The 15,725-nt window shown below is 37.0% G+C and overlaps 1 protein-coding gene across 1 annotated transcript in view; it reads left to right on the forward strand.

Annotated features, from left to right (window-relative positions):
• Window positions 1-4,402: 4,402 nt before the first annotated feature.
• POLQ (DNA polymerase theta) overlaps window positions 4,403-15,725 on the forward strand; it is a 134,124-nt gene continuing 122,801 nt past the window's right edge. Inside the window, exons 1-6 of the mRNA XM_080819162.1 lie at window positions 4,403-4,700; window positions 5,156-5,335; window positions 7,476-7,606; window positions 9,019-9,175; window positions 10,828-10,936; window positions 13,791-14,010. Coding sequence (XP_080675288.1) covers window positions 4,520-4,700; window positions 5,156-5,335; window positions 7,476-7,606; window positions 9,019-9,175; window positions 10,828-10,936; window positions 13,791-14,010 — 978 coding nt within the window. The 5' untranslated portion in view covers window positions 4,403-4,519. The remainder of the gene's footprint in view (window positions 4,701-5,155; window positions 5,336-7,475; window positions 7,607-9,018; window positions 9,176-10,827; window positions 10,937-13,790; window positions 14,011-15,725) is intronic.

Genomic DNA, 15,725 nt, shown 5'->3' on the forward strand with positions numbered 1-15,725 from the left:
ATGTTTGGAGTCTGGCAGATGATGAGATACTCATGACATTGTTGAACCAAAAGAAACACTCTTGCTTTGCCCTTGCCGGTGAGGTGATACAGGGGAGGAATATCTATGTGTCCTTGTCCTTTAGGATTGCCATTGACATAACCAAGGCTGTGCACACCATCAAAATGTTCAGTGTAGATGTGATTTTTGTAAATTGGTCTTACCTTAGGAAAGAATGAGATGGAATCCTGAAATGTATTTATTTAGCAACTCATACTCAAAAGATTGTATACTATATAATAAAAATTATACTTAAGGACACATATGAGTCACTTTAATGGCCATTTTATTAACCTGAGAACTACAGGTAAGTGTAAGATCCCCTTTATCATAAAAGAAGTCTTTCCATGGAGGATTACGAGTTTATTAAAAATAAAATTTTACATTATGTATTATGCATAGGAGCTATCTTCATAGTGATTAAATGTAAGCAGAAAGGGAAGACTAGAAAAGCAAATGAAATGAAAATGAGGAGAGAGAATTAGGGAAAGAGGCAATGGGGAAATGCAAAAAGGAGACAGGAACACAAATTCAACCTCACTAGGCCTGCATCCTCTACCCTACACCAAAGCAGCTGGCCATATGCAAATCTTCACTCATTTTTTCCCATTTGTTACTGTTGGTCCTTTGATCTAAAAAAGAAAAGGGGTAGAGTTGAGGGCATCAAAGGAAAAACACAGTAGCATCTAGAGAAGTCCTCTCAATCTAGAAGTGCTGATTTGAAAACTGTATACTCCAAGACTCAAATGGTAGGCTGGGAGTGCTTGCTTCTGTGTGGTCTAACTCCCTGCCCTCATCCCTACCAAACCAATCAGCAGGTTGTTCCACTAGAGCTGTTTTAGGCAACTTCTCCCCAGCAGAGTACTCATCCCTCTCCCCATCTAATCAAAGGCTCTTTCTATTCCAAAAATCATAACCTTAGGATTCCCAGTTTTACTGCTTATCTCCCTTCCTCACAGTGTCTGCTTGGTATTTACTACACAAGCAATCAATGGTATTGCCATGTGAGAAGTGGGAGAATAGTCTATATATAAATTTGGAAGTTATAGGTTTTGTACTTACATATTCTAGTAATTTAGTCTCTTTCAGGCATTCACAGTTTAGTTTTAATCACCTTTAGGATGGCTTTCTGATATTTTAACCTGGACCTTCGCGGTTATTTCAATTTTGCTTCTATCCCTGTCTGTAAGCAAGCTATTTCTACTAGTTCTTTGGGACACTGTGGAGAAATAGGTCTTTTTCAGAGTTTCTTGTTCATTTAAGCCTCGTATTAAAACTTTCTCATGGAAGCCGTCTGAATTAAAGTCTGCAGCTCCCCAAATTGCACCCAGACCAATTACATCAGAATCTCTAGGAGTAGGACAGTAGTTTTAAAGCTCCCCCAGGGAATTCTCAGGTGCAACCACTGCACTTGTTCAATTTAGAACCACTGAACTTCAAGCGGAAAATCCTCTTAATTAGCATCTCCTTTTTTTCTAAGCACATTAACTCCAATTAGCACCACTTGCATCCCATTTCTGATCTTGTATTATTTTCTGGTTCTTTCCTTTTTCACAAATCACCTCCATTCATGTGAGAAGCTCAGAATTTCTTCAGTGTGGTAGATTCTAGACTTTGTTTTAGTCAATTCACAAAGGTAATTTGAATAAATTTTATTTTTCTATACAACCTCTGCATTTTCAATAGAAAAATCACTATTTGTGCAAACTTAATAAAATAATTAGATGACATATTTGAATGTATATCTACTGTTATTTGAGTTTCTTTTGCTTGTTTTTAGCAATATTAGGCTGAACAAGAAACCACTTCTAGTGTAACTCACATTTCTAAACATTCTGGATGTTATGTAACAAATACTTTTTAAAACATTGGTGACTAAATTGGTAAAAATTTAAAAAAATAAACTGGTAAAAGTCAAAGAACTGCTTGTAGGACAGAAATGTCAATCAAATAATCAAACATTCTAAAAGAGTAGGTGAAGCATTAAAACCAAAGCTTACCATAGTGATGTCTGCTGATCCCTGGTGGTTTAGTGTGGATTTTAATGGATTATGTATTCTGGGGGCTAGGAGTCTGGGACTCCCAACAGGTGAGAGGTAAGATCTAAAAAATACAAAGCTAAAACCCAAGAAGAGCAGAACTCTAAGTAAAGCAGAGAAATAACTGATCTGCAGATTGAGATGGTAAGGGTGGAAACTCGTCCAAATCTGTCTACTGTCATTTTACTACTTCTTTATCTTTAAAAAACTTCGACCCAGAGATTCAGTTTAAAGGGACCCAGAATTGATATGTCTCTCAGGTAACTGGAGGAAATACATCCACGTATTTTTCTCCTGGAAGATTTTATTTATTTATTTATTTATTTATTTATTTTTTAAGTAAACCCTTATTTTAACACACAATGGAGCTCAAACTCATGACTGGGAGTTCATGAGTCACATATTCTACCAATTGTGCCAACCAGGCACCCCCTCCGAAAGATTTTAACTCAGACCCTGAAGAATTACCACACGTAAAATCCCAAGGAACACAAGCTCAGACACAATTAAAAGATGGGAAATACTTCTGGTGTATTAGCATTAATTATTACAATACCTGTTAGTGTAAATAATTTTTTAAAAATTTTTGAAAAGTAGCTTTCTTTTCTCCATTTTTCTGAGTTTTTTTTAAGTTAGAAACATGTTGAATGTTTGAAATAAACTGGAAATTTGGAAATATTCTCTAGGCTTTTTACTGGGATGACATAAACTTTTCCTTGCATTTCCTTTCTAATTATTTTTCTCATCTGATCATAGTTCACGTAATAAAAATAGTGTGAGATTTGTGAGAGTTTTTTTGTTTTTTTATTATTTTCCCTTAAAATGCTGGATTTACATTGGAAGCAATATTAGGATGCTTAAATATCACTTTCTTTTATTATGTGGAGGGCACTATTCTTTTTTTTTTTTTTTTTAAGATTTTATTTATTTATTTATTTGACACAGAGAGAGATCACAAGTAGGCAGAGAGGCAGGCAGAGAGAGGGGTAAACAGGCTCCCTGCTGAACAGAGAGCCCCATGCGGGGCTTGATGCCGGGCTCTATCCAAGGACCCTGGGATCATGACCTGAGCCAAAGCCAAAGGCGCCACCTAGGCGCCCCATGGAGGGCACTCTTCTAAGCACTCTACACACATTGACTTTTTTTTAGTACTCATAATAACCAGTTTATTATTATTATCCCTATCATATACATGCAAAAAAGGAAGCCCAAAGGGATTAAGCAAGTTGCCCAAAACCTACAGCTATTAAGTATTCAAACCTAGACTGCTGGCTCCTGAATTTCACTCTTGACCTCTATGCTATTACAGCATCTCAGGAAGTTCTTCCATAACTACAATGTAAATTAGGAGTCCTTCCCCTTCTTTGATAGCACTGTTCATTTTTGCCTGAACGTTAGTACAATTTAAAATTATTAATTAATTTAATGTCTGTCTCCTTCTCTAGTCTCTTTCTCTTTGAGAACAGAAACCATTTCATGCCATATTCCTGCCATTTACCCAGATGGCTGGTACACAGAAGGTACTCAATAAATGGTTGAGTGTGGGGCACCTGGGTGGGTGGCTCAGTGGTGTTAAAGCCTCTGCCTTCGGCTCAGGTCATGATGCCAGGGTCCTGGGATAGAGCCCCACCTCGGGCTCTCTGCTCAGCGGGAAGCCTGCTTCCCCCTCTGTCTCTCTACCTGCCTCTCTGCCTACTTGTGATCTCTCTCTGTCAAATAAACAAATAAAATCTAAATAAATAAATAAATAAATAAATAAATGGTTGAGTGAACGAACGCAGGGCACTAGCATAAAAAAGAACGAGAAAAAAAAAGAGAACGAGGAAAAATGTTTCCTTCATGGAGTAAGGTCTCCATCTTGTGGAATTTTAGAATATTGCCATTCAGCACATTTTTAAAATAAGATCAGGTTTTCACAGAACTGATTCTCAAATGCTATTTCCCAGACTTGTACTATGTGTACTTGCACGCATAATCTATAATAATTTTTTAATACCAATTTGTTAAGAAGAGTTACTTCCCTGAGCTACCAATTACGGGCAACTCATGAAGTTAGCAAATCTTGCTATTCACGCAAGAAATGGACAAAAAGAAAGTGCTTAGGCCAGGCTGATTATAAATGCAGGTTATGCACACAGAGTTGTTCCCTCCGCCCACAACCCTTTACCTAAGTGCAGCTCGTTTTCTCTAACGCTAATCTCCAAATGTGGTCAAAGGCTGGAGCTCGAAGACGCCAGTGGGGCCGCTCTTTCCCCACGATTCTATGGTTCTCGGGTTACTCTCGCCACTGAAAACTCTATGGTTCCGGGGCGGGCTGGGAGGCCAGAGTTTGAAAGCCGAGGCGGGAAGATGGTGGCTGCACCTATCACCAGGCCCGGTTTCTCCGGAGCCGGAGGACGCTGGCACTGTGGCTTTCCCTGAGTCGCCGAGAAGAATTCGCAATGAATCTTCCGCGCTGGAGTGGGAAACGGCGGCGTTCAGCATCAAGCTCGGACTCCTTCTCGGGAAGTGGCGGTGACGGCAGTGACAGCCTCCTGTTTCACTCGGGGCCCGTGTTGAGTCCGCCCCCGGGCCTGGGACGCTGTTTGAAGGACCGCGGCCGCCCGCCGGCCGCAGCTACAGGTACTCCCAGGCACTCGGGGGTCCGCGGGCGAGGTGGGCAGCCCAGTGTGGGGAGGTGTAGTTTCAGCACAGAGCTTGTGTGTTTGCACAGCCCACTGAACTTCTACTCCCCTTCTCAGTTTGTGACTCTGGCCTAGCGTGGCAGGTCACTTTCTGTTAGGACATGGACGTGCGGATTGGGCGACAGCCTGGTAGTAATATTCAACTGGTTTGTGAGTCTTTCGACCTTTGCAGAAACAACTTTCTAGTTGGTCAAATCTAGTCACCTATCGGAGGCTCACGCCTCATAGTGCCCAGTACTCCATACAGAGCCTTATACTGGAAGTGCTTTATGTCTGCATATGCTTTATATAGCCTCAGTCCAACACATAGGAACTCCAAAACACAGTGGAAGACTACTGAAGTCGTATGTTAGAATTAGTTCAACTACTAATTTTTTTTTTCTTTCCTGAAAGGGGAATGCAAGCAGACAATTCCTGACGATCAAATAGACAAGTTGCTGTTGGCAAACTGGGGACTTCCTGTAGCGGTTCTGGAGAAATATCACAGTTTGGGTGTAAAAAAGATGTTTGAATGGCAGGCAGAGTGCCTTTTGCTGGGACAAGTCCTGGAAGGAAAGAATTTAGTCTATTCAGGTATTCAAATTTGTGCACATTAATTTCTGTACCACTTTATGACATGAATATGAAGGATACCCTCAAGGTAGTTATGAAGTAGTTTAAAAGGTAGTAGTTATGGGGTAGTTAAAAAGTGAATGAAACAGTGATTTATAACTAGAGAAAGCCTTAAAATATGAAAAGTGGAGTCTCATCATATGCATATTTAAGTTATGCCAATTCCATTATGGTGAGGGTGGGGAGCAAAAAAGCAGACAGTTTAAAGAGAACTATTCTGCTTGCTTTTCCTCTCAACAAACATGTTCCAGGATGAAAGTGCAAGGGAAATGTACATCTGCTCTTCCCCTGGTTGATCTCAGTTGCTTTACAGTGTGTGAACATTATACATTATGTATTTATAAATTGACCATCTTGTACGGGGATGTATACACAAAACCATATGTAATTTACCAAGTAGAAGACTTATATAGGCTTTCAGGGGCAATTCTGACATTCATACTTTTTAAGATTTTTACTCACTGACTTTAGACCTTATCATTTGATAAGATGTGCTTTCTTTGTGTCAGTTTTTTTTGAAGTTGTGAGTCATCCAGAGTTTTCATTATGTCTTTGGCAGATAGTTCTTACTACTTATAATAAATTCAGGCTGTGGAGTCAGATTGGTTGGGTTTGAAAACTGTTACAGTTAATGCCTATGATAATTAATAACTTATTAATAGAAAACACGAGAGAATGCTTAGAAGAGTTGTTGGCATATAGAAGGTACACCATAACTGGTAGTAGTGGTAGAATGGCCTGACCATTTCAACTGCTTAAACCAAAACTCGAGTGTCATTCATATTTCTGGTCACCAGCTTACATCAGTTAATCACCGTGTCCAGTGTGTATCTCAAATATCTTTTTTTTTTTTTTTAAGGTTTATTTATTTAAGAGAGAGAGAGAGCACACACACATGAGAGCGTGAGTGTGCAGGGAGGGGCAGAAAGGGGAGAGAGGGAGAGAATAAGACTCCTCCCTGAGTGTGGGGCCAGACAGGGCCTCAGGCTCACGCCCCGAGATCACGCCCTGAGTGGAAATCAAGAGTTAAATACCCCACCGACTGAGCCACCCAAATGTTTTAATTCTGACTACTCTCTCTTTTTAGGTACACTACCTAGTTCACTATCCTCTTCCTTGTAGACTATGCTCATCTTCTAGATTATGCAATAGCCTTATAACTAGTTTATATTTTTTCTCTGGTTTTGTTTTGCCCTGCTCACAAAGTGATCTTTATAAAGTACAAATATGATCTTAACACACCTTTTCATAGAACTCAGTAGTCACTCTACATTGCTTTCAGGATAAATTCTAAATTCCTTACATGGTGGGATTATAAAATTCTTTTTCATGTGACATGTTCATATCTCTTCTCTAACTCTTTTTTTTTTAATTTTAAAGATTTTATTTATTTATTTGACAGATAGAGATCACAAGTAGGCAGAGAGGCAGGCAGAGAGAGAGGAAGAAGCAGGCTCCCTGTGGAGCAGAGAGCCCGATGTGGGGCTCGATCCCAGGACACTGGGATCATGACCTGAGCCGAAGGCAGAGGCTTTAACCCACTGAGCCACCCAGGCGCCCCTCTCTTCTCTAACTCTTCCTGGTTTTATTTCAGGCTTACTAAATTACCATCCTTTGGACTTAGCAGGCTTAGCCTTTGCACATGCTGTTTCTTTTGCTTGGCATTCCTTTCCTCTTCCCTTCTCTTCTCCCAAGTTGCATTTCCTTTCCATAAACTTCATTATAGCTCTTCTCTCTCAGCTTCTATCATGGTTTTTACCACAATATATTAAACTCGTTTATCTCCTTCCTCAAAGCAGGGCTTTTAATCATTCAGTACTTAAAGGAAAGGATCATTAGATACAAGCTAGGGACTCAGTATTTATCATTTATTGTTCATAAAAGGATTTGTTTAAGAATTCTCTGTTTTCAGTGTGAGGCTCTCTAGAGCACTGGTTTGAAGTCAGCGACATTTAAGTGAATAAAGTTTTCAGTTGCTAGTAGGGGCCTTAATGATACTTTAGTCTAAGGCTCTGTAGTTACTGAATTTGGTTTAAAACATTTATTAATACAATATGTTAAATATTCTTTTTGTAATAACCTGTGAAATAACATGTTTTAGCTCCTACCAGTGCTGGGAAGACTCTTGTTGCTGAATTACTTATGTTGAAGCGAGTTTTGGAAATGCGGAAGAAAGCTTTGTTTATTCTTCCCTTTGTCTCTGTGGCTAAAGAGAAGAAATACTATCTTCAGGTAATGTTCTTATACTAAGAACATTATTGTAATAAGATCTATTACTGGCAGCTGTGTTAATAAAAGTTTCTTTTGTTGCATCCCAAAGTAGCTTTAAAAGTTGGCCATTGATGAAGATAAACTTTTTATTATTTATATAAAAGGAGAAGGGGTCATTAAATCAAAAGAGTAATTGAAAGTTGTGTTAAAATTTATAAACTTTTCCTTAGGAAGTAAACAGAATACTTCAATTAGTATATAAACATATAAATTAAAAAACAGCATTTTAACTGAATAGCAGGATTAGAATGAAGCATGGAAAGGAAAGAGTGTTTAAGGATGCATATCCTATCTTGAGGGCCATTTGGGAGTAGTTGGGGGAAGAAGAAACAGATCCATTGGTGCTTAGGTAAAACTTCAGGCCTGTGGTTTGTTCTCTGCAAAAATGAATAATAACATTTTTCATTAGTATGATACTCCCTGGTTTTTAAGGCGTTTTTACAACTACAGTGTTACATTAAATAAAATACATTTACTGTTGTGATTTCTGCAGTGAAAAAATGTGTTGGAATGGCAAGACTATTAAACTGGTGGTCCAAAAAATCTGGGTTCTAGTCCCAGTTTTGCCATTAACTGTGTCTTCAGGCCAGGCACATAATCTCCTGGACCTTAGTATTTTCATTGGTAAAAAGGACTTTAACCCTAATATTATGGGTTAACTCAATAACACTCAGAAACTTTTTACTGAATGAACAGCTCTAAAGTTCTATGGTTCTATAAATCTTTTTAACAGTTATTTCAGAGGCCAAATAGCCAACAAAGCTGGTCCTACATGGTAACATCCTCTCAACTTAGACCAAAGTAACAAAATGATGAAAGGATCCTTTTTATTGAGAAGGTATGTTAGTTACAAGTAAAACTACCAAAAAAAAAAAAATTAACATCAAGGTCCCACTGCATTTGACTTTTGAAAAGTTCCATTGTATAAAAGATTGTGGGATAATAAGAATAATTTTTTCATGAAGTATAAATTTGTTCCTTAAAGTGTTACATTTGTGTTTAAAAACAGAGCTAGTTTCTTGCATGTTTATTAGATTAAAAATTGAGTGCTTTAGTTTTTTTTTCAAGTTTTAATTTCTATAACTCTTGGAAGTGCTTTATAAATGTAATCGTTAAAATGGCATACTTCTATTTGACTCTGTCTTAACAGAAAATCTCTGTTCTGTGTTTTGTCAGTTCTAAACTTCATATTTTTATCATGTGATTCTAAAAACAAAAACAAAACAAAAACCAGTGTGTCCTGGCCAGGAACAATCTACAGTAATCTAGTAAATATCTTTGGATACTTATGTCTGTATTCTGGGATAGAACCAATCTATAATTCATGAATTTCAAGTATTTTTACTTGTATTATTCCTTTTTACTCAATTCAGAGTCTGTTTCAGGAAGTAGGCATAAATGTGGATGGTTATATGGGCAGTGCCTCTCCGACAGGGCATTTCTCTTCCTTGGATATTGCTGTCTGCACAATTGAGAGAGCCAATGGTCTGATCAATCGCCTCATAGAGGAAAATAAGATGGATCTTTTAGGTAAGAAAAGTAGGAAATAAGCAAATATTTTCTGTTGCTATTTTTTGAAGGAATGGAATGGCTGTTATGATTTCTATAGTCCCATTTTTTGTTATGATTTCTATAGTCCCATTTTTTTCTTATTGAGAATTGGCATCTGTAATGTTAGGAACTCTGTGTTTTAAAAAAAAAAAAAGTTTCATGTCCTGCTTGCTGCTATTGACTATTTCCCTGTATGTTTGCACTTTACAAAACACAGAGGAATATCCTTGAGCCCTCAAGTCATTTCTCATTGCTTCTTTTCTGTCTGAACTTTACTGACTGAAGGAAGCATGCTGGAGCTGGTTCTGCCATATCTGCAGTTAGTGTGTTTTCATTATCATATTCTGGTGCCAAGATAGCTAGATTTGGTCTTTACTTGGAGGTTACCATTTAGCAGGGAAGTGGTATGAAGCTATAGAAACTGACATTTGTTCCTTTGGAACTCTGTGAAGGCTTTCTACCTTAATGCTTTTTTTTTTTTTTTTTTTTTTTAAACCACTTAGGAAAGTCTATGTAGAGGTAGCAACCGGAATAGAATAGTTGTAGCATCAGCAAAAGCAGCAAGAATATCGGTTAGCTACTCATTGAGATTCTGATGAACTTAAACGGTAAAACTGGGTAGAGTGGGAGTGAGGAATGAAATCAAAACTTAATAAGACATGGCTCTGCTCTATAAAGCTTAGAGAGAGAAATCAAATTCATCAGTTTGTATCAGAATTGTCTTATCACTTGTGACCCCATTAGATTTTAAATAAGATTGCAATAGAATCTTATAAAATGTGATATCCAGTATACCTAACACAGTGCCTGGCACAGATTCTTTTTGAATGACTGACTGAGTGAATAAATTCTGAAATAACTTTTCAGATAGCTTACTGATAAGGAAAAGGAGTATCATGTGCCATTAGGAAATGGGTTTGAAAGATCTTGATTTAGGTGGGGAGGATTTGTTGGGGGCGGGGGGATACCAGTGCCTGTGAAAACCATAATCTTATGGCTATGTTTAAAGAAGGCATTGGTTGATACTAAATTTTCAGTACTTCTTGAGCATTATTCCAAGTGCATAGACTGGTTTGATTCTCCAAGTAGTGGAGAAGAGGATTCTGGTATACAAACATATTTATGTTTCGTAGTGGGGTGATTCACTAGCCTATTATCATCAAACAAAAACATCCTTAAAATAATTTCTTTCTTCTTGATCTGATTTTGTTGTTCTAAGCAACTTTCTAACATCAGTATGGTTAGTTGCCCTGGTGTTTTACCCCATAGAAAAGACAATACACTGAATAACTATCTTAGGTGTATTTGATATCTCATTGTACATATATTTATACAAAGTTGCCAATATAGAAGTATCTGAGCAATGAGAGGCAGTTTCCTCTGAGTTAGCTAATCCTTGATTTTTAGATCCAGAATACAATATAGTTGGACCACTTAAGATGTCTGAAATGTCTTGAGAAGGGATTGTCCATTATGTGAAATTTGATTTTTGTTTTATGGTTAGAAATTTGTATCACCTGCAATATATTGTAGTAATGACAGCTACATACTATATAAGATGCTGAGTCTTTTAAAATTTTTATTGAAATTGTTAAATTTTGTGAAACCTAGTATCTGGACAATCTCTTTAGGAATGGTGGTTGTGGATGAATTGCATATGCTGGGAGACTCTCACCGAGGGTATCTGCTGGAACTTTTACTCACTAAGATTTGCTATATTACTCACAAGTCAACATCTTGGTGAGTACCTGAAATAACTGAGTTCCTGAGATTCTTTTTTTTTTTTTAATTTTATTTATTTATTTGAGAGAGAGAGATGACAAGCAGGCAGAGAGGCAGGCAGAGAGAGAGGGGGAAGCAGGCTCCCGGCTGAGCAGAGAGCCCGATGCGGGGCCTGACCCCAGGACCCCGAGATCACGACCCGGGCCGAAGGCAGAGGCCCAACCCACCGAGCCACCCAGGCGCCCCAGTTCCTGAGATTCTAAGCAATGCTAAGGAAGTATTTGCAAAAGTGCATAGTAAGTATGAATTAAATAAATTAAAGAAGGACAATAATACCTATTTAGAACAAACTCAGGTATAGCAGTTCATTTTTGTTCCAAAAGAAGTACTTAAGATTGAGAGTGATTTTAGATGATTTTTATAACATTTTAAAATTTTAGGTTCACCGTTTTTATGATAAAATTTTAAAAAATTCAGTTTTTGTATTTGCCAGTTATACATCATTCTATTTAAGCAATCAAGACTAATTTTGAAAAATAGCATTTTTTTATCCCCTCCTTCACAGAGGCAACTACTTTCAACTCTAACAGCTTTTAAAAAAAATATTTACAATGTTATTTCTAAATATAGCCACTGTGTTTTTAGTTTTACACATTATATACTACTTATTATGAAAGATGAAGACCAAGCTCCTCTTTAAAATCTTTACTCACCCAACCCAATCTCCTCCCACTTGACCCCACAGTCTCTCCTTGTCCTCTCATAATCTTCCCATTCTCCAAATACTGTTGTATCATAATTTTTATCAGATCAATATTTAATGTTAGACAGTTATGGCTATATAAATGCCTTTGCCAACTGAAGCATGTGGTATATTATGATTACTTTTATCTTCAAAATAACTTTTTTTTCTCTGAAATTAATAAATATCTTTTTTGTTTGATGGCTTGGTTTGCTGTGTCCTTTTCACTGATTGATCCCCAGCCTCTTTCCCATTTACGTAAATCTCCATCCAATATGTTTCAACACATTTGCTATTCTACCAAATTCATCTTCTTGAAGTTTCTCCAAAAGACTTCTGAATTATTCCAATCTGGATAGGTGGGTAAACTATATATGTGCTGCATAGTACTTATTTTAGGATCTTTCTTTATCATTCATTCCTATTGCTTTATGCTTGGGACAGTGTCCCCCTTTTTTAGATAACATTTTTTTTTTCTTGATTTACTTCCTCATTTTGGTGTGGACATCTTCCAGGAATTCTACTTTATTTTAGTGTACAGTCTATTCATGATTTTTTTTTGAAAGTTTGCATATCTGAAAATGCCTTATGGTTATTTCATAGATTGCCCAGGTATAGAAGTCAAGATTTTATGATGCTTATCCTTTATCCTTTGTATAAAATTTTTTAATTCACTCTGGGAGGTTTTAGGGGCTCCTTTTCTTCCTCAGTGTTGTGAAATTTCACACCGATGTGTCTTGGTGTTTCATTTTTGTTCATTGTGTTGGGTGCACAATAGATTCTTTCAATCTGGGAGCTCTTATATTTCTGTTTAGGGAGATTTAACACCTCTTTTTCAGTATATGAGAAAACATGGAGATAATTGTTTACATACCAGATCAGTAGGGATATAGAATATAAGACTAAAGCAGGTAACAAATTTGACCAAATGGATGTATGTAGAAGAATTACCAAATAAAAGCATAATATATGTTCTTTTCAGTGTGCATAGTAAAACTTCACTATATCCTGGGCCATAAAGCAATACATTTTAAAGGATTTAAGTATTTTAAAATATAATCTCTGACAAATGGAATTACACTAAAAAATAAGTGTAGGAGAGGCATACCTAGAACATGTCCCCTGGAAATTGGGACATCCATTTTTACCCATTTTGGGTCAAAAAATAATCACAGTAGAAATTGGAAGATAGTTTGAATTGAAAGTACATCTTCTAACAAAACTTGTGAAATGCAGCTGAAGTTTAAAGGGGATAGTATAAAGTGCATGTATTACTGAAGAAGAGAGACTGAAAAATTAATGTATTATTCATCTCAAGAACTTAGAGTAGTAAAATAATGCCACAGAAAGTAGAAGGAAAGAAATAATAAAGACAAGAGCAAAAATTAATGAAAGAAGGAAGTCATTATCCAGAACTTTCAAGTAATTCAACAAATCAAGAAGAGAAAACCCTATATATCAATGGGCAAACACCTTCAATGGGCATTTTTTTTAAATTAACATATATTATTAGCCCCAGGGGTACAGGTCTGTGAATTGCCAGGTTTACACACTTTACAGCACTCACCAAAGCACATACTGTCCCCAATGTCCATAAACCCACCAACCTCCCCTCCCCCGCCCCCGCCACTGCCGCAACCCTCAGTTTGTTTTGTGAGATTAAGAGTCTCTTATGGTTTCTCTCCCTCCCGATCCCATCTTGTTTCATTTATTCTTTTCCTACCCTCAACAAGCACTTATAAGATGGTATCCAGATGGTCCATAATCATGAAATGATACTTAATCTCATTAGTAATTAAGGCAATATAAACTACTACTTCAAAGAGATATTATGACACACTCTCCAAAATAGCTAACATTAAAAAGATGGACAATACTAAGTGGTGACAAGATGTGGAACAATGAAACACATATGGATCACGGAGATACTTTAGTACAGTCTCTTTGGAAAACAGTTCGACATCAATAAAACTGAAGATGATCTATAACCCAGTAATTTTACTTCTAGGTATACACCTTAAAAATGTATGGGTGTATGTACCCAAGGACATGACCAAGAATATTGTTAGCAGCACTATTTGAAACTAATACTATGTATCTTTGAACATCATTTTCATTTGTATTCCACAGCCAGGCAAATTTAGCCAGTCCTCTATCTAATGCCGTGCAGATTGTTGGCATGAGTGCTACTCTTCCTAATTTGGAGATTGTAGCTTCCTGGTTGAATGCTGAACTCTACCACACCGACTTTCGTCCTGTACCACTGTTAGAGTCAGTAAAAATTGGAAATTCTATATATGACTCTTCAATGAAGCTTGTGAGGGAATTTCAGCCCAATCTACAAGTAAAGGTAAATCAGTATTTTTACATCATTATTCCTGGTACTTTGTGTTTGATTGCATTTTCTAGAAGTTAACTTTTTTTTTGAGTTATATAAATTAGGGGTTGCAATGCAGTTGAATATGCTTTACATATCCATTAGAAGGATTATTAATGCCAAGCTAATGGTTTCATCTTAAATAATTGGTAGTGATGGTGAGAGAAGAAATACAGTTGTGCCTTCAATTTATTTATTTATTTTTAAAGGTTTTATTTATTTATTTGACAGAGAGAAAGAGAGAGAAAGAGAGCACAAGCAGAGGGAGAGGCAGGCAGAGGCAGAGGGAGAAGCAGGTTGCCCACTGAGTAGGAAGCTGGAAATGGGGGTTGATCCCAGGACCCTGGGATCATGACCTGAGAGGAAGGCAGGTGCTTAACCAACAGAGCCACACAGATGCCCAGTTGTGCCTTCAATTTATATGATTATCTTTTCCAATAAGTGTAATAGGAGATAATATAAATAATAAAAAATACTTAATTTTGTAGATTTTTCTTTTTAACTGGGAGAAGATTTTCTTATGGCTTAGTTTACACTGAGCACTAATGTGGAAAATTAACTTTTGTTGAGTAGTAGGTATAATATATAGTAAAAGAGAAAAACATTTTTGGAGTCAGACCTACCTCTGGTACATAACGAAGATACTTGATAATGTGGATACTATTTGAATCACAAAAGCTCTCTGAATATACTATCTTATCTGTACATTGGGATGTAATACTTATTCTAGGAGTGAAGGATGGTGTTAAAAAAGTGGCATCTAGGAAATACTTAATAAATTATAAATTCCCTCACACACCCATAAACACTTAAGAAATTTTAGTTCACAGTATTTTTTTAAGTCTGATTCTTCAATCCTGAGGTTAAAAAACTGACTCATCATCTGTGGAGTGGGACATCTCTTCCTGCGTAGAGCTGTGCCTCTGAATACGGAAAAAGCTGGAGTTGGAAATAAGTTCATGTGTTTCAGTTCTGTCTTAGGCATTTGTAGCCTCTATATGTCTGGCATGGAATCTTATTCAGTTGGTTTGCTCTGTACCCCAAATTTTACCAGACTGTGCCTTGGTTACCTGAGCAAATATGTAAGAGCATTCATTTACTCTACTGTTAATCTTTTTCTATTGCTATGTCTCTGCCTTCACCCTGTTTGAATCACTTTAAACTCTTACCTGGATTATTGAAATAGTCTGCTAATTGAGCTCTCTGCTTCCTACCTTTTCCCTTTCAGTCTATACTTAAATCGGGAGCTAATGATCTATTTAACATGAACATCAGATCACATAACCATTATGTTCCCACATTTGAAATGGTTCCTTGTTTCCTTTAGAATGAAAGCCAGCCTCTTTTTGTAGTCTAGTAAGACATTACATGATCTGTTCCCACCCCCTTAGTGCTTTGACCTTACCTACTACTTTCTTTCTTATTCCCTCCACAGCCTCTTTGCTGTTCTAAAATACGCCAAGAATCTTTCATCTCTGGTTCTTTCTTTCTGGAATGCTTTCCCCCCAGGCATTAGTATGGATTACTCTTTTACCTTTGGACATTTACTCAAAGTCACTTTCTTAGTGACTTTCTTAGTGGCCACCTTATCTAAATTACAGCGTCCTCCACTTCCTGGTCCCTATTTTCCATTTTCTTTTTCTTTTTATCACTTTTCAAAATTCTGTGTTTTACTTTTCTTGTTTTTG

The sequence above is a fragment of the Martes martes genome (assembly GCF_963455335.1).
Source record: "Martes martes genome assembly, chromosome: 1".
Taxonomy (NCBI): Eukaryota; Metazoa; Chordata; class Mammalia; order Carnivora; family Mustelidae; genus Martes; species Martes martes.